This window comes from Populus trichocarpa, chromosome 10 (assembly GCF_000002775.5).
Source record: "Populus trichocarpa isolate Nisqually-1 chromosome 10, P.trichocarpa_v4.1, whole genome shotgun sequence".
In the NCBI taxonomy this organism is placed as follows: Eukaryota; Viridiplantae; Streptophyta; class Magnoliopsida; order Malpighiales; family Salicaceae; genus Populus; species Populus trichocarpa.
The window spans coordinates 18,102,198-18,120,923 of NC_037294.2; the positions used below are offsets into that span (position 1 = coordinate 18,102,198).

Consider the following 18,726-nt stretch of genomic DNA (forward strand, 5'->3'; position numbering starts at 1 on the left):
CCCTCCATTTCTGAGGTAATTAAGCTCTTTTTTATACGGACTCGGGTTAATTTAAAATTGTTTGACGAATTTTGTAATTGGATAATACTAATATGGGCAGATCCACTTTGCTTTTCTGAATTATACCCAGCTTTGGATGAGTGGTCTCATATGAGGCCCATCAAGAAACCCATTTCTTGGATCAATTCTTGATATTAACCAGCATTTTCAACCTTCTACCTTATATTTAGGTTTGGATCAATGGACGAGGCCTAAATATCCCCCGTTTTCTGTCCTTCGAAGACCCCTCACAGTTTTCCCGATCTCATTTTGCATTCCCCCTTTCTTTTTTCTTCCTAGCATAATTCCGGACGGAGAAAGTAAATTAGGAAGAATAAACTAATGATGAAACGATAATTTTTTAAGATATAAAAATCATTTTATGTAGAATCGAACAAGGAAATGAGATTTAGCTGAATTTGCCTATAATGTCTTCGTTTGTTTGTCGGAAAAAAAGAGTGGATTTAAAGAAGATGAATTATTTTCTAGTTTTTTTTTTTTTTCTGAAATACAATTTTCGGTGAGTTTGATTATGCTCGAAAATGAGTTTTTTTTAAAAAAAACTTAACAGTGATATAAACTTTTATCTTTTGACACCTTTATCGGCCTAATTCAATTGAGTTTTTGATAGGATGTAGTTGTCGTGTATTCAAAATTTAAAGCATGTGCATAAATTATAAACCATATTTTATATCCTTTAAGCTCTAACACTTTAAATATAAACGCCATTACAAAAATATTAGCACTAATATAAAATAAAAAATCTAATATTTTGTCTCTGTGTTTTCATATTTGATTGTGACTTTCTTCTTTTGCTGATTTTTTCATCATAATTGAATAAATTATTTGGTTAAGATACCATTCATTTGAAATTAAAATTTTCAATCTGACCTACAATAGCGAACGTAATATTCAGGGCTTCCCAATAATTGCATCAAAGTTACCAGAGACAGTATGGTCACTTGTCGATAGCATGGAATGATGGCAAGACAGCTACAAGAGGGTCTCCATAACCAACTGCATCTGTTTTACACCGAACATAAGATTATCAGTTCCTCAAAAACCAAAAAATAAATAAATGATAAGTTTATTCACAGCCAGATAATATATCAATCCATCAACTGTAGTTGTTTATGTTGCACCAACATCAATGCCTCAGTACAGTTCCAAGATTTTCGCAGTACTGACTTAACAATTTAATAGGCCACAACTGTATATTCTAAATTCTAATGCAATGTCAAGTAATTTCACAAAACTGGTCACTGCCAAGGTAATTAGCCACCAAATAATAAGGTCATAGATCAAATGGAAGCGACTGGTCCAATCCCCACCAAAAAGTATTCTGTTGCTACAGAATTCAAGATAAGGAGCATAGTCCTCACATAAAAGCACCACCATTAAAAGAAAAGGAAGGGTGGAGTTTAGTGAGTAAAACTTTGCTCGACCAGTGTGTTCCAGGACCAAGCTGCAACATTACGTTGACACAGCTAGACACCTATCTATCCTGATAATTAAGTGGACCCCTCCCTTTCACATTTTCCCCTAATAAGTAATTAAAAAGGTATATCACATGTTTGAGCCTCAGCGGAAAATGCATAAACTCCTAAAACTCTGCATGAAAAAACCTATAACTTGCATTTAATCACATCACTCACAAAATATGCCCAAAATCATCAGAAATAGTAGATTGATACTTATATTAGAAGTGTGTTATAGATAGAAAGATGCTGTGATATTTTATTCCCGTTTCTCCCTTGGCATCTCTCCACATGCTTGCACTCTTGCTGACCCCTTTATGTTCTTCAAATGATGCTCTTTTGCTTCTTCTTCTTTTTTAAATGCATCCCTTTTGTAACTCATTTTTTTTTTAATCAAAAACTCATGTGCTAAACATTGCACTTTAGGCAAACATCTTTATAGGGTATAAAGTTACCTACAATTTTTCAGAGACCTAATTACTCATTGCTTGCACTAATTTTTTTATTTTTATTTATTTTTTTATTTTGGGAATGCATCCCTTGTCTAACTCATTTTTATCAAAACTCATATCCTTTACTTATGCTTCTTGGGTGGCACTCGTAGCCTGATTTATTCTAAACCCAGCTAGGCTCCATAAGTGGTGCCTATATGTTCGTTAGTGTCAAAGCAAAGTTGACTTGCAAGTTATTCAAAATATTAAGATGCTAAAAAGCTACAAATGACAATAAAATGGTTGATGTGTTACCTCCATCATTGAAGAGGAGCTTTAATACTTCTCCCGCCACATCAGACTGCTCAATCATCAACAAAAGTATAAGACAAATCAATTATCAAGGCGAACTCTGGTCTGAAGAAACTAAATAGGAGACTTACTTTCACAGGAAGTTCAGTGCCAAATTGATCCAAATATCCTATCACTTGTCCTTCTTTAATCACATCACCCTACAAATTTGAATTTAAAACGTTCAGAATAAAGAAGAGGCGATAGAAGACATGAAGTCATTGTGCAACATTAATTTCAACATTTGGATTATTTTAAATTAATGCAACATAAATGTCAAGAGTGAATGTGATGCCATGATAATGAGGTTTAAAGATATCTTTCAAAAAAATTATTCCTGCAATGGATGGTAAAGATGATCAGCTGAGAGCAAAAAAAACATCACCGCATGCCAGGCCACAATTTTGATGATGGAAAAATGATCTGGATCACATTTTAAATTTGAGATCTCCAGATTCAGATCTTACAGAATTCCTAGCACATGCCAGTTATCTGCGCATACTAATCTCATTAACATGGCTATTCTCCTTTAATAAATGAGCAGAGCATAACTAGAGTTACTTATGTGCAGTCCATCAGTAATGGATAATTACTTCCACATGTACTATAAATCCAAGCAATGTCTCATCACCCTGGGACTATCCAACCATCTACAATCAAATTAACTGGCAAATGACACATAGCTGAAATAAATGAAAATAGTTATCAAATAACTGACAAATTTTCAAAAAAGGAGTTGGTTGGCAATAAACATGATAATTCAACAAATACAAAATATCTGATGGAGAGAAGTGGTGTGAGCACATGTACCTCTTTGCAGATAAGCGGCTGCTTCTTTCCTTTCACCGTTCTGTTCCTTCGAAATGAGCCAACCTAACAAAAAAAAATTATATATATATATCGATTGCATATGTCTTCTTAAAGGCTTTTTCACAAGTAAAGGGGAAATTGGCCTTTTTCTCTCTGTTAATATTACTTACAGTTGGAGAAGCAACTAGAACATATCCACTAGCTCCAGAAGCCTCTAACACTGCCAACTTAGATGACTTCCTGAAGGAGACATTTGTAAAGGGAGTGGTTTTCTCGACAGAGGATTTAGATGGCGATGGTGCTGGAGAAACAGCTGCTGATAACTCCATTGGTGGAGTTGGAATAGGTGGTGGTGATAGTGGTGTTGATGATGTAAAGGGAGCTTTTGCAACCCCAATGTTCCGCTTCAGATGCATTTCAAAGTCCCCAACCTATCACAAACAGCAGATAAACAGTCATATCATGTATTATTAAGGCTGAAAACCTGCACCTGGCAAAGATTCAAGGAAATTGCAGGAGTGGAAGCTTGTGTCACTACTATTTTTATTTCTGCTGAGGTGTTAAAACCTTATTTTTAACAATTAGAGGCATTTCTAAGGATGTGGGTAAGAAATAAGAATGGTGTTCCATGAGAGACAAAAACAAGCACAGTATGGATCAGGAGTTCACCTTAAGTTTCAGCTCAGCAACCTCGGTCTCGTCACAGACATCTAGTATCAATGCCTTTGATGATTTCAAAACAATAGACAAGAAAGATTCATATCAGAAAGACGCAAACAGGTATAGATCAAAATGAAATATTCATTATCAATGGCAAACGAACCAAAATGAGACTTTGAATCAAGCCTTCTCGAGAAAACAAAAGCCATGATATATAATCAAACTAGCATAAGGAAAACACTAAAAACAGAAAAGGCCATCGCCTAAGCATTCTGTCAAGCATTACGCTAAGAAGCAAATATAGTTTTGCAAACACCTGAATCCCAAAGGTGAGTTGGTGTAAAAATCAAATCTGAAACCATCGTTTGCCTGCTAGGGCAAATACTGGCAGGACTAATATTAGTTGTTAGTTTTGTGATTCTGGGAAAGCATTGGCTACTATCAGGACAGCGCCTATAATGATCTTAACAAGCTTATATGCAGCCCATAATGAAGCATCTAATCACTTTTTTAAGCTGGAAGTCCAAATCCATATATCCCACATCAAGTTTCAACAATTTTGCTAGAGGCAAGTAACTGAGTTTCAAGATGATCGATGCATTACCTACATAATTTTCTAACAAGAGAGAGAGAGAGATAGCACAATCGATCTCTAGTTTGGTTACTATGTCTCCTAAATCTCAACTTCTCTTGGAATGGAAGAGGATTTAAATTATTAGTCAAGCTTTCTCAGTGCAAGGGCAGCCAAATAAAATCTTCAATTTATCTCTGATAGCATGAAGAATAGAATCAATCCACGTTTATTTAGGATACAATAAGCAGCAGTTAAAAATTGTGATCAGAACAACATAAAGTAGTTGAAAGCAGAAAAATGACATTAGTTATTAATAAGAAATAAATTCACAAGTTAATAGCAACAAATTAGGATAGCAATTAATAAGCCTTCAAAGAGGCAAAAAAACTCACTTCAAATCCATTTGGAAAAGTTGCATTTCGTTGAGAATTCTTCTCCAATGACCCTTGTTTATTGGAATCTAGCAAGCACGCCTCATCAGTAGCAGCAAATCTTAATAAATGTACTCTAATAATAATAATATACAAACATTAATTGAACAAAAAAAAAAAAAACATAACTCACCGTCAGTCTTGGCTATTGCAGGAGCTTCAGATGTTTTAACACAGGATACTAGTCTTCGATCTCTCTTTACTGGATACGATATCAGCTTCCTCCCAACAGTCAAACCTTGAGTGTGCAGGGTACCTGCCATAGGAATTTCAAAGGTTAAATAGTTATAGTTTAAAAACAGCAAGATAACTAAAGAACTTGGAATGCAAATTTATGAATTTTCAGCCAAACGCGCCTTAATTATAAAAAATCTCTCTCTCCTTTCTAGTTTTAGCCTCATAAACATAAACAAATAAACAAAAGACATCACTAATTGCAACCTGATTTGGACCTAATTACATAGAAAAGATAAAAAGGAACAAATTATCGGCAAATTAACCGAAAAATACACAAATGCAAGGGGAGGGAGGGAGAGAGAGAGAGAGAGAGTTACATTGAAAGGATCGAAGAAGAAGAGAGGATTCCATTGGTGAAGAAATGAAGAATTTGAGCTATGCTTGTGTAATGTGAAGAGAAGATAGCAGCGAGTTTTTTATTATTGAGGATGGAGGAGCTTTCCGAAATTGGTAGTTAGTTCAGTTAGCTTTAGCTGCACCTGCACCCCCCACGGTTCATACAGATATTAGGCACTTCCTTTATAATGTCCGTCCACCCACTCTCCTCAGTTTCTCCACTCCACCCCCATTAAAACGCAAGACAATTATACAAATTAATCCCCGACATTATATTTTTGTTCTTATTTAGTCCCTAAGGTTTAATATTATTCAATTTCACCCTTCAGCTATTTGATTTTAGTAATGATGTACAGGAAATTGGTAATAGAATTGGTCTAAGTCACAAATTCTACCAAAAACTGTAGAGATGTGAAAATGTTATCTCATCAATAAAACTAGCATCGATGGGTAATTTTAGATTTATTTGGACTAGGTCTTTCTGCAAACAAACAATTTTCTCTTCGGTAATTTTAGCTCTACAGCTAGGTGATTCATCTGAACTGATTTTGTATACTAAAAAGTTCAATCAGACACAGGCCATTCGTGCTAAAACTTGATGAAACTTTACCGCAGGTTTGAAGCCTAAGAATAAAGCTGGGGAAACATGTTCAATCAAATCAACCCTCTCAAGTTTTTCTTATGAACTTAGTTAAAGAAAAAAGAAAGTAATATTCTATAAACAATACTTGCGCGTTGGGGGTGGTGCTGGAGATTCTTCAAGTCGGAACAATATCGATGCACCTTGGGAACGAACCCAGCAGTAAACCCAAGCTAACGGGTTTTTTTCCTTCTTCAAATATATCCAAAGATCAAAAGGCACTCGACACTCTTATGACGCGTGCTGTTATTGATCGAGGAGTGGGGAATACGTTTTTATATTGACATCATGAAAAAGCCATACAATTGGATCCAAAGGCAGGGGGTTTTCTCGTGGATGATGTTTCAAATCGGTCAGCTTTCGCTCCCCGGTCTCAACTGTGTCAAGAGCTGTAGCAGTACTCTTAGCACAAGTCAGGTTTCAAGGCATCCAGTAACAGCTATTTATCATAACTTGGGCAACCCTAATCCTTGCCATCACTATGATTTTCCCAAAATAAAATAATAATTGGTTCTTAAGTGGTAAATGATTAGTCATCAACAATACAAGGGAAATAATCTAAAATTAGAAACAATAAGCATGTACTTGAAAATATCAAATCCATCGTTACAAGATCAAAACCACATTGCGAAATCAATCACTGGAAAGATCTTATACTGCATCAAATTTTCAATTCATTCAATCTACAAAATCGTAACCAAATCTTTTGCAATCGTGACACCGATGAATCTTTTCATCTCTAATTTAAAACAGAACCAATCCGTACACTTGGCGTTCAATTACAATCAAACACGAGCGGCAACAGCGGGTGCAGCTGCAGCTGCAGCAGCGGCAGAGGTAGAAGTGACACCAAGGAAAGACAATAAACCCGCACTAGCAGGTTCTTGATCATCAAGGAACAAATCCTCAGGAACCCTAAAGGCACCATGAGCACAAACAAGAGCAAACCCAACCATCGAAGCAGAGATCAAGAGCGATCCTACACTAGTCAAGAAAATAACAACAATTGTCGAAACGACGAGAATCCCCAGCGTTTCACGGTCCGAGAATGAACGGCCGAGAATAACCAAAGGCTGATCTGACGGTCGAAACAGGTAGAGGAAGATCCAAGAGGCAAGGAGTGATAGGAGGACGATGAGTGAGAGAGGGTGAGAAAGGAGAGAAAAGGCGAGTATAAGAGCAAGTAGGGTGATGTAATTGACTTTGAAGTAAGAGAGATTTTTTCGGATGCGGGTTGCGGCTTCAGAGAGGGAATCAGGTCGGGCAATGTAATTGCGGTCTATAAGCTCGGACCATGGGCGGCGTTGAGAGAAGCCTTGGCGGATGGAGGTGGAGATGCGGGAGAGGAACGCGCGGAAAGCGGGAGTTGCTATTGGGGATTGGGTTTGGGGATTTGAGATTGGGATTGTAGGAGAGGACATTTTGGCGGCGCGTGAGAGCAATAGACGTGGGTGTGGAAAAGGCGTGGAGGTGGCTGGGAGATCTTTACTCCAAGAGAGGATGCAGTAGAGGACCAGTGGTGTTGGTGCATGGAGAGAGAAAGAGAGACTTATTGGAGGTTCGAAGGGAAGTTACTGAATGCATCGCTGGATCCAGTAACGGAAGTTGACAGGGGTGATTGTCGGTGCTATTGGATTTGATCTCTTTATCAACGGTAATCATCTTTTTTTCTGATTGGCGACGACGCGCTTCGTTTATCAATTAACAGACCAATAAACAGTTCACTACGTTCATCATTGATCATTCGCGTGCAGTTGCGATGGCCTCTTCTTGGGCCTTACTCGTGGAAAGGCTTCAAGCCCTTTTCATTGAGGCTTTTGGGACCTTCTAAATTAGAATTTTCTTCTAGTAAAATCTTCTACTTCAAGACTTATTTGATTTTGACCCCTAACCCGTTTGTTTTTATATTTAAAATATTTTTGAAATATTTTTGAAATATTTTTGAATTTTTGAATTTACTTTAAATTAATTTTTTTAAATATATTTTCACATAGTAAATCACTTTGAAAAGCCACTTTCAAACTCTCTTAAAAGTGCGTAGAGAAAATTACGAGAACCTCTGAAACAGAGTTAATCTCTTAGCCCATCAACAAAGAAAACCCACTTTCAATATTCCTTTAGATTTGGGCTGTGTATATTTTCTAGACAGTCGAAGGCCTTTGGAGTCTGGACCACGGCATGTTCTGGTTAATCCCCTGTGTACACCTGTGAATATGATGCAATGGTCCATCGAAGACCACGATGGATCTCCCATCTGAACTTCTGGACCACCCCCATGAACATGATGATGACGACTCTTTCCAGGTTATAAAAGACTAACCTTTCCAAGTTAAGTTTAATCATTAATAATGCTAAAGGGGCCCTCTCGTGGGTGTCTCTTTCTCTTCTAGGTCCATGCAAATTTTAAAAATATTAGCCTGGAAAAGATAGCCATCCAACGGTGCAGATTAAGCAAGAACTCCACCATCCTCAAAAGAAAGAAACCAACCCCGCTTTTTGTCAGGAATTTTGGATTCACATAAGAGACAAAGACATGTCTTGTTTTACCTCGTATCGCTAACTAACTAAATGAAGCCTCTTGAAGACAAATCCCATCGTGCCAAGTCCTCAGGCTAGTATTATAGCCCAAAACCAGCTATTCAATCTCAAAAGAACAAGATATATATTGGAATATTTAAAACGAAGGTCCTAGCTTCAAAATTTGAATTAGGTATAAGAAATAAGATGTTTAGGGCGGGCGTAGGTCTTCCTCTACATACTTTAAATCATTAGTCTCCCTTAATTCTTGCTACAATATTTTGAAGTTACCTAGCTTATGTAGCTACTGGCACTCACGAAGATCTACCTCCCTCGTCAGTTTATCGATCCATGAAACCGGAAAAATTTTCATTGAAAAAACAAAGAAACAAAAGAACAGATAATATATGAGTCTGGGGTGTGTGTTATATGCATATTATATATATTGTCTTTTCTGGATACATGATGTGTTTTTACATTTGATTTATTGGATTTTGACCCTTTAAAGAAGATAGCCGTTAGGGGCGCGGTAGGGCAATAAAAGAGCATATTGTATAATCCATGAACGAATGCACATGAATAAAAAAACTGGTAAAAAAAAAGAAATGTTCGTTGAGAAGAGGGAAAACTATGGATTAAGAAAAAAACTAGCCGTTGGGATTTTGTATAGGAGGAAGAGCCACTCTCTCAGTGCAACTTATTGCCTCCCGGCTCCCCCTGACAACATGTCTCCAAGATTTCTCTCTCCCAATACAAAGATTCCTCCTCTCCCCCTCTCTACTCTAATGTGAGTAAGATCTTCACGTGGTCCATGACAGAAACCCACCTCTTGTTCTAGTTTGACACTACAAAACCCACTCACAGGTGTTTTAGCTCCTGTTTCATTCCTCTATACTAATGTCTATAAACTCAAACTCTCTCCTTTCGTTGAAACAAGCAAAACAAAATAATCTTTGTTTTCTTCCTTCCTTTTTCCTTCTTGTTTAGTCATTTCTAATCTCATTTTTTCTACCTGTTTGATGGTTTATGGAGAATCAAAATAAATCACTCAATAGTTTTTACAACTACCCTTTCCAAAATCTAGCCGATTCATGCTGCATGTCCAATAAGAAGAAGGAGAAATGGAAGATTATGTCACAATTACAAAATCCCTTTTCTCTATACACCCACATTTTCTTGCTTCTCCAGCTTCTGCTCATTTCTGCATTTCAACCAGTTTCGAGCCAAGTTTGGGATGGTGTGATTGTCACCCAAGCTGATTTTCAAGCACTGCAAGCCTTCAAGCATGAACTGGTTGATCCAAAAGGCGTCTTGAGAAGCTGGAATGACAGTGGCTATGGAGCTTGTTCTGGTGGTTGGATTGGAATCAAGTGTGCTCAAGGCCAAGTTATTGTAATCCAGCTTCCTTGGAAAGGACTAGGAGGCAGAATCACTGAGAAAATTGGCCAACTTCAAGAACTAAGAAAGCTTAGCCTCCATGACAATGTCATCGGTGGCTCAATCCCTCAAGAATTGGGATTTCTCCCCAATCTTAGAGGTGTTCAGTTATTCAATAACCGGTTGTCAGGTTCAATCCCACCTTCATTAGGTTCTTGCCCTTTGCTTCAAACTCTAGACCTTAGTAATAATTTACTCACTGGGTCTATCCCCTTTAGTCTTGCAAACTCTACCAAGCTTTTTAGGCTCAATTTGAGCCACAATTCACTTTCGGGTTTAATCCCAGTTAGTCTCACAAGCTCTTCTTCCCTGATTTTCCTTGATCTTCAATACAATAACCTCTCTGGTGCCATTCCAAACTCTTGGGGTGCAACGCAAAAGAAGAGTAACTTTCTTCCACTTCAGCACTTATCCCTTAGTCATAACTTCTTTTCTGGAAGTATTCCTGCTTCTTTGGGCAAGCTGAGAGAGCTCCAAGATATTTATGTTAGTCACAACCAAATAAATGGAGCTATACCTGTTGAAATAGGGGGGCTCTCTAGGCTTAGAACACTTGATCTTTCCAATAATGCCATTAATGGAAGCTTGTCTGATAGCCTTTCCAATGTATCCTCTCTTGTTCTGTTGAATCTCGAGAACAATGACCTTGATAACCAAATTCCAGAAGCCATTGGCAGATTGCATAATCTCTCTGTCCTCAACTTGAAGGGAAACCAATTTAGTGGTCACATTCCTGCAACAATAGGAAACATTTCTACACTCACACAACTTGACGTGTCCGAGAATAAGCTCAGTGGAGAAATTCCAGATTCCCTTGCCGACCTAAATAACCTTATTTCATTCAATGTTTCTTACAATAACCTCTCAGGTCCTGTTCCCATTCCTCTATCTCAAAAGTTCAATTCAAGCTCTTTCGTGGGGAATATTCAACTATGTGGATACAGTGGTACTGCTCCATGTCCTTCCCATGCGCCTTCCCCAAGTGTCCCAGTTCCACCACCAGAGAAACCGAAGAAACATCATCGTAAACTGAGCACAAAAGACATAATTCTCATTGCAGCAGGAGCTCTTCTCGTTGTAATGCTTATAATTTGCTGCATTTTGCTTTGCTGTTTGATAAGGAAAAGGGCTGCATCAAAATCAAATAATGGTCAAGCCACGACAAGGGCAGCAGCGGCAAGAGGCGAAAAGGGGGTCCCGCCTGCGGCAGGTGAAGTTGAATCTGGTGGAGAAGCTGGAGGGAAACTAGTCCATTTTGATGGACCAATGGTTTTTACAGCTGATGATCTTTTGTGCGCAACTGCTGAAATTATGGGAAAGAGCACTTATGGGACTGTCTATAGGGCCACATTAGAGGATGGGAATCAAGTTGCAGTGAAAAGATTAAGAGAAAAGATCACCAAGGGCCAAAGAGAGTTCGAAAGCGAGGTTAATGTGCTTGGTAAAATCCGGCACCCAAATCTTTTGGCATTAAGGGCATATTATTTGGGACCTAAAGGAGAGAAGCTTCTTGTTTTCGACTACATACCTAAAGGGAGTCTGGCAACATTCCTCCATGGTTAGCAAAATTTTTATTTTTTTTTAATTGGCTTTAAATTTCTATAAGCGCTCTCTTCAGCTAGTGACATGCTGTATTTTAACTTTCTGGGCAGCTAGAGGACCTGATACACTAATTGATTGGCCAACAAGAATGAAAATAGCTCAGGGCATGACGCGCGGCCTGTTCTATCTTCACAACAACGAGAATATCATACATGGAAACCTTACATCAAGCAATGTCCTTCTTGATGAGCGCACAAATGCAAAAATCGCAGATTATGGCCTATCTCGGCTAATGACAGCTGCTGCCAGCACTAATGTAATTGCAACTGCAAGTGTATTAGGATATCGAGCACCAGAGCTTTCAAAGCTTAAGAAAGCAAACACAAAAACAGATGTATACAGCCTTGGAGTGATTATTTTGGAACTTCTTACAGGGAAGTCTCCTGGCGAGGCAATGAATGGAGTGGATTTGCCTCAATGGGTTGCCTCTATTGTCAAAGAAGAGTGGACTAACGAAGTTTTTGACTTAGAATTGATGAAAGATGCCTCGATAATCGGTGATGAGTTGCTCAACACATTGAAATTGGCTTTGCATTGTGTTGATCCCTCACCTTCAGCACGACCAGAAGTTCAACTAGTCCTCCAGCAATTGGAAGAGATTAGACCAGAGACAGCTGCAAGTCCCGGACCTTCCGGAGATGACGGTGCAGGAGTTCCTTCAACAAGTGATTAAGGAAGGGACTCTAGAAATGGGGTTACTTATTTGGTGGCCAGAGAGTTTAGGAAATAGAGTAGACCACTACAATTCTTTCATTCTTGAGTCTTGGTTTTGAGCGTTATTATTAGTGTCTGTAGGTTCTTCCAATTGATCCGAAAAACAGGACAGTTTTCCGATCATGTTGCACCGCTGATATATATGAATCTACAAATCTTTCATTATTGAGTCTTGGCTTTGAGTGTTATCGTTAGTGTTTGCAGGTTCTTCCAATTGATCTGAAAAACAGGACAGTTTTCCGATCATGTTGCATCACTGACCCTATATGGATAAGGTTGATTATCAATTCCTTCAAAAATAAAAAATAAAAAGTTGATTATCGACATGACTTAACTATGTTATAATTTTCAGATGACAATTCACTATCATGACCCTTCTTTACCAAGGCTGATTCACATCACTTCTTTACGTAAATTCGCACGCACATGTACCGCGCAAGTCTGCAAATCCACTTCTTTCTCTTTCGATCCATGCTTCCCCAAGTTTATATATACAACAAGTTAAAATGCAAGTTTATGTTTTATAAACATCTTATGTTCATGAAAAAAAAACATAAATAATCTAATGGTAATAAAAAAAAAAAAAAAAAAAAAAAGATGGCATGGCATATAAGTATATGAAAGGAGAGATAAAAACACGAACATGCATTTTAACTTTAATATATATAAACTTGGGAAAGCATGGATATGTAAGAAGAAAAATTGAATTTACAGTTGCGTATGTAGCACCTGCGCAACACATCTAGTTGCGTGTTGCGCAGGGGTATGCTAGTTTGAGAATTACTTTGCAACTATTAGATTGAGAAATATTTTTTTTTAGTATGAACTCTCCAATAGCTAGATTATTCAACTCATCCGTCCTTTTGGCGTTGCTACACACGCTTTCTGGAAGACGGCGACAGTCAGCCTGATGTTTGGATTGAACAAAAAGAGAGGAATTCTAAAGCACGGTATCTTGAGGTCATAAATAAAGCACGGTCAATTAAAATGAAAGCCTATCTAAATTCTAGGAAAAAACTCCATCCTGAATTGTCGAAATGACAATGCTAATCCTTTAAGCTACGAGCCCACAACATTATTAATTATTATCAGGGGTAACATTGTCTCATGAGAAAGCTCAATCCAGATGCCTAATGCCTAGTGGGGAGGATGGCAGTAGTTTAAGCCATGGATTAGACTTGGTAGCTTGTATTTAAGCCATGCCTTGTTAGAACGTAAGAGCAACTTCGTTTATTATTCCAATCATGAGACCCCGCCCTGCCTGCCGGCTAATCTGAGTTTTGTGCCTGGTGTGGAAAACTCAGTTTTTTTTATTAAAATAATATGTTAAAAAAAGGGTTAAAATTTGAGTTGACTTGATTTACTACTCGGGTTTGGATCGGGTTCATCCTGAATTGAAACTCGTAATTATGTGTTATTCTTATAATAAGAACTGATAATTGAAGATTTCAAGCCTCAATTAACTGCTGATGTGTGTCAAGTGTAGTAATCCTTAACATATTGTGGTTGCATCGCAACTAAATCCTGCTTTTCTTGCTAGTTGATTCATCACTTCTCGGTGGTGAAGCTAGGTAACAAGGAAGGCAATTGCTCCTTTAATATTTTCATACTTCCCGTTTTAATCCTCATACTTTTCAAATTTCCCATTCATTTCCAAATAAAAATACATCAATTGCTCACAAAAGATTAGCCTCTTCAACAAACATGAATTGCTTCACCAATGTCATTAGTAGTTGCCTCAGGCATGTCGATGGTCCTAAGGAAACACAGATCTTCTTAATTCTCGAAGGAACAAGCTGTGAGGAAAGGTATATATGATTCCAAAGCTAGCTATGATCACAAGAATCATGTATGGATGACGATATGTGAAATTAACCTCTGTTAATCATAACTTTGCATTTTCAGAGTGGACGACGTACTGGCAGTCTTGAAATGATGGCAATAACATGCTATAAATTTGCTCCCGTCTATCCATAACTACCAAGGAAAATTAAAGCCCGGGAAAAATATATGACCGAACATATGGAAATGATTATAAAAAAGAGAGAGAGAGAGAGAGAGAGAGATGGAATTAAATAACGAATTAACTTTATTAAGACAAGGCAGCAGAAAACTTTGACGACGAGCCTTTCTGCTCTTCGATCAATTCTTAAATGTTTAGACACTTACCACTCATAACGACTTGTAATGCACCTTTTTTTCCTCGTAAGATTTTCAAAAGACACAAAATGTCAATAACAAACCCAACTTATTAATTTATCTTTCATTCTAGTTCACCTATCCAATCTCTGTGTATCTTTCTCCCTCTACGCTTCCATTCAAAGAGACTAATTTTTTGTTCCTTTGTAACATGTTCTTTTCAGGCTTTGACTATCAATTCTCATTGCATCTTCTGCATGTAGAGATGGGCAATTGCCAATTCGCCCAACCTCAACAAACCGCACATCCTTTCCTTGCTTTAAGATGGTTTCATACAAGTTCATATCGGCCCCTCCTAGCTATATTTACCAAGGTCGTGTGGTAAGGTCTCTGTTGGGCTTGATTTGACTGTTAGGCAACTCGAATCTCCTTTTGCAGATTACTGGCGATAGGTAACTTGTGGGGAAAAAATATTCAAGTTTAGATATAGGCAATAAAAAAGAATAAAAAATCAAGGCATTGATGAAGTCGTAAACAACTTAAAGACTCGGGTATAGGCAAAATAAACAGGGAAGGTGAAAGGAACTCTTCTTTAAAATAATGGGACAAATGGTGATGCGTTTGCAAAGAAAAAAAAAATTTCGTTATTGGTCTTCTAGATGACTGGCTATAATCTCCACCCACCGATATATTTCCTCCAATCACAATTTCCGGGATATTCATCATTCCGCACCTTTTCCTGTTCTTGTCTTTTTGAAGGGATTTTCTCACTTTTGTTGAAAGGTTTTGGGCACCTAACAATTCTCTTTGGCGCTAAGGCACTGAGAACATAAGTAGTAATCCTAGTGCATGTAGTAGTGGTGGCGAGAGTATGATTTCTTTCTTGAATCCTTGTTTTATTCTCCATATCTTTTCACCTCTCAACCACCGGCGTACTTAGGATCCTGACGGTAAGAAGCTAGCTAGCTAGCAAGCAATTAAATATAATAAAACTGAAGGTTAATATAATAGTCACTGAAAAGAGATAAGAGGTTGAAATTAAGGGGTTTGCTTCTCCTATAGTTTTATATTCAAACTATGTGGTTGCTAATATGATGATCACGGGAGACTAATCTCTCATGCTTATAGAGAAAAAAATACTACAATAAAACTAATCTCTCATGCCTCTAGAGAAAAAAAATAGAAGAGAAGAGTGATCGCCTCTCAACCACCGGCGTACTTAGGATCGTGACGGTAAGAAGCTAGCTAGCTAGCAATTAAATACAATAAAACTAATTTCTCATGCCTCCAGAGAAAAAAATAAAAGAGAAGAGTGATGGCCTCTCATGCCTTCAGATCAATTCGATACAAGTAGCGATTTAATTAATTACAAAACTTTTTGCCAGGTATATAATAATAATAAAAAAAACTCTTATATTTCCCATGAATAAACTTTGAAGAAAATGTTTTTAGCACTACTTTTCTAAATAAGATATAAAACGGTGTTATTAAAAACAGTAAAGCTCGAAAGGTAAATTATAATTAGTCTATTAATTTAAAATGATATTTATTTTAATTGATATATATTAACTCAAGTTAATTTATTTAATCTACCACTTGGAATGGATTTTATAACAATGTATAAAATTACATTTATTTAGCACAATCTAAATAGAAAAACTTTTATTTTTTTACTTAAACTTGTGGGTGTGTACGTGCTAACAGCACCTATCTTTTAAAAAATAAAAAATAAAAAGAAGAAAAGGACATTACTTATTTCTTATGTTTAAAGTTTTACATTACTTATTTCTTATGTTTAAAGTTTTTGCAACTACAAGTCTTCTTTTCTAAAAATCTACAAATTAACTTCATAAAACTTTACAAGAGAATTGCAATTAGTAAAATTATTCATGATCAGCAACTAATTATATGTATTTAAAGTTGCAGCTATGTGAGAATTAAGGAAAAAAAATAATTTACGTAAATTAGTCTCTAGCTTGTTTTTGAAAAAACAATGCCAAGTAGTCCTCGTGTTTCCTTAACACTTCTATAATTGTCTTTCACGTGCTGTAAGCACTTTATTATTTTTATTTTTTTTATTAATGTGGGTGTTCGGACCGGCTTGGGTGTACCTCAACTAATCTCACGGGTTCTAAAATTAACGATCATATAAGTCTCGAGTGACCATCATATTAGCAACCATAAGGCTTGAACCTGAGACCACAGGAGAAGCAAACCCCTTAATCCCAACCTTTTACCATTGAGCCACTTAGTAGATGATTAAGTTGTCGTGTTGTGACCATTTCAGTCATTTTACTTTCAAAATTCTCCTTGTCTGCACTAATTAAAAAACATTAATCAGCCAAATATGTGATTTGTTAAGGGGCTACCTATAATCACGTTAAATCATAGAAACTAAACCCAATATATAATATATAATATTGTTCTTCTGATGGACATGTATCGTTAATTAAGCCTATTTATAATATTCCTTTTTTTTTGGGGGGGGGGGGGGGGGGGGGAAGCTAGTATTAATTTGTCTTAAAGAAAAAGGAAAAGAAAACATGGAATTGCGAAGAACCAATTCCCAGTGTCAACTTTCAACTGGTCAGTTTTCCTGGATCGAAGGCTTCTTCTTTTTTTTTTTTTTGTCTTTTTTTTTTCTAGAATGGAAGGTTTAGTTTACCAAAGTCAAACGAAAACAACACGCAATCGTAGAAATTAAAAACATCAAAGTAGGAAAATATTGCAGGTTAATCAATCATGCATTGACAAATGTAGACGAACTGAACAAGTAGAAATAGAGATCCATGGTTCCTTTGCTTTTATGCCTCTTATAATATTCATCGGAAGCTACCTGATTTCCCTTTTTATCATTAATCCAAATCTCTTTTCACGCATTTCAAACCGACTGCTGTTAAGAAAGAAGTCTGAGGTTAGAACCAACCCATCTTTGATATAAAATCACATTACTACCTACTAAAGGGGACTTAATTTACAGTCATCCAGGGAAGGAAACTTGATTGAATCTTCAGTCTTGTTCTGGACATTTAACCTAAACCGATGACTTGCATCATCACGCCGTGTTCAACAATCTAACTAAATCAATGACCATGCATGTATCTTATTACGTTAGCAGTGATGATTCTGAACGTGTTGGTCACAAAGCACTGGTTAATATCTATATCCGTGCGAACACCAGCTAGTCATTTGTTTCCAAGAAATTGAAAGTGATCATAATTACGCTGCATCTTCAATAAATTTGACCGTTGAACTTAACTAATCACCATTTATTTTGCCGTGTCATGTAAACAAAGTGCACCACAAAACCACTAATGCTTTAATTACATTTTTTTTAGTTCAAATACAAAAAAAAATATCCTCAAATCAGATGATTACTCATCGATCAAGATTAATTTTTTCTTTAAAAAAACAAAAAAAAAAACCCCTCATATCCATCCAATGTGTGTAATTAAGAGATCAACAAATTAATCTGTTTAGATATTAATTTTGAGATTTGAATTTAAGAAGCAAAGGGAGAGAATAATTTGATGAAAGTATGGGCTTCACGTTGTAATGGTAGAAAAAACTGTACACGTGACTCCTTTTTTTGGAACACACGCTTTCTAGATAAAGGCCTAAAAAATCTCTCATGCAATCACCCAAAACACCCTTTTTTTTATAGGAATTGCTGTTTCGATCTTGACAAACTATTTCTGACAGCTGAACCATTCTAATTACGGAAAAAGGTCAGCCGGCATTGGCCTTTCCTTTTTCTCGGACACTACGACATATCAATCTGATCTCCCAGTTGCTTAAGAATGATATGTTTAATGAAAGTGACTGTGTTTTGCTTGCAGATGGTGATGTTACCTGCAACAAAGTTATTTAGTCCCGATCGAGCTTGGGTGTAAATTTAGCAATTATTATAATTAAGTAGGTCGTTTTCTCCCCCTCGATTATGGAATAAATATTAATTTCCCACTTCAAAGTAAACACTTTTGTTAAAAAAAAATTAAGAAGAAACCGTCCTGGAGTTTTTTGGATTATTATAGTTAAAGATTTATTAGAGGAACACAATCCATTTTATTTCCAGATTAATTATTATAGTACTGTTGCTTTGTTGAATTTTAGCATCTAAGAAAGACTTTTGAACCAAGCACAATTAAAAGAAATTAATTATACTATTTTCGATAGGCTAGTTGGTGCACCAAGCTAACCAACTCCTTTGAGGTGGAACCAAGTCTGCCCCTGGAATCTGACCATTTGGCTCTTGACCGAAACCTAATCTGCCAGCTTCACATAATTCTGTGCGTCGAGTTTTTCTTATAAATAGAGCTTCCTCTCTCCA

At 36.8% G+C, this 18,726-nt stretch overlaps 3 protein-coding genes across 4 annotated transcripts; 1 reads left to right on the forward strand and 2 right to left on the reverse strand.

Moving 5' to 3' along the window:
* Window positions 1–767: 767 nt before the first annotated feature.
* Window positions 768–5,476, reverse strand: LOC7464612 (uncharacterized). 2 transcript variants are annotated; one of them, XM_002316150.4, is made up of 9 exons: window positions 5,329–5,476; window positions 4,908–5,030; window positions 4,736–4,803; window positions 3,779–3,832; window positions 3,280–3,540; window positions 3,110–3,172; window positions 2,392–2,460; window positions 2,264–2,309; window positions 768–1,062 (listed from the first exon to the last, which is right to left on the reverse strand). In XM_002316150.4, exons 1-9 carry the CDS (start codon window positions 5,360–5,362, stop codon window positions 998–1,000), a joined length of 783 nt encoding a protein of 260 aa, XP_002316186.3. In that variant the 5' UTR covers window positions 5,363–5,476; the 3' UTR covers window positions 768–997. The 2 variants fall into 2 exon arrangements, with proteins under 2 accessions (XP_002316186.3, XP_052312568.1); XM_052456608.1 differs by having other exon boundaries at window positions 4,908–5,026; window positions 5,325–5,474.
* Window positions 5,477–6,541: 1,065 nt separating this feature from the next.
* Window positions 6,542–7,670, reverse strand: LOC7474408 (PRA1 family protein B3). The gene has a single exon (XM_002316151.4). It carries the CDS (start codon window positions 7,406–7,408, stop codon window positions 6,773–6,775), a length of 636 nt encoding a protein of 211 aa, XP_002316187.2. The 5' UTR covers window positions 7,409–7,670; the 3' UTR covers window positions 6,542–6,772.
* Window positions 7,671–9,202: 1,532 nt separating this feature from the next.
* Window positions 9,203–12,426, forward strand: LOC7474409 (probably inactive leucine-rich repeat receptor-like protein kinase IMK2). Its single transcript, XM_024610712.2, has 2 exons — window positions 9,203–11,499; window positions 11,594–12,426. The coding sequence occupies exons 1-2, from the start codon at window positions 9,531–9,533 to the stop codon at window positions 12,214–12,216; spliced, it is 2,592 nt and encodes an 863-aa protein (XP_024466480.2). The 5' UTR covers window positions 9,203–9,530; the 3' UTR covers window positions 12,217–12,426.
* Window positions 12,427–18,726: the final 6,300 nt, after the last annotated feature.

Coding starts and splice junctions, on each gene's coding strand:
- LOC7474409 (XM_024610712.2), top strand. CDS start 9,531: ATGGAGAATCAAAATAAATCACTCAATAGTTTTTACAACTACCCTTTC. Junction 11,500..11,593: donor TCTGGCAACATTCCTCCATG/GTTAGCAAAATT, acceptor CTTTCTGGGCAG/CTAGAGGACCTGATACACTA.
- LOC7464612 (XM_002316150.4), bottom strand. CDS start 5,362: ATGGAATCCTCTCTTCTTCTTCGATCCTTTCAAT. Junction 5,031..5,328: donor TCTTCTTCGATCCTTTCAAT/GTAACTCTCTCT, acceptor TTCCTATGGCAG/GTACCCTGCACACTCAAGGT. Junction 4,804..4,907: donor TGCAATAGCCAAGACTGACG/GTGAGTTATGTT, acceptor CGTGCTTGCTAG/ATTCCAATAAACAAGGGTCA.
- LOC7474408 (XM_002316151.4), bottom strand. CDS start 7,408: ATGTCCTCTCCTACAATCCCAATCTCAAATCCCCAAACCCAATCCCCA.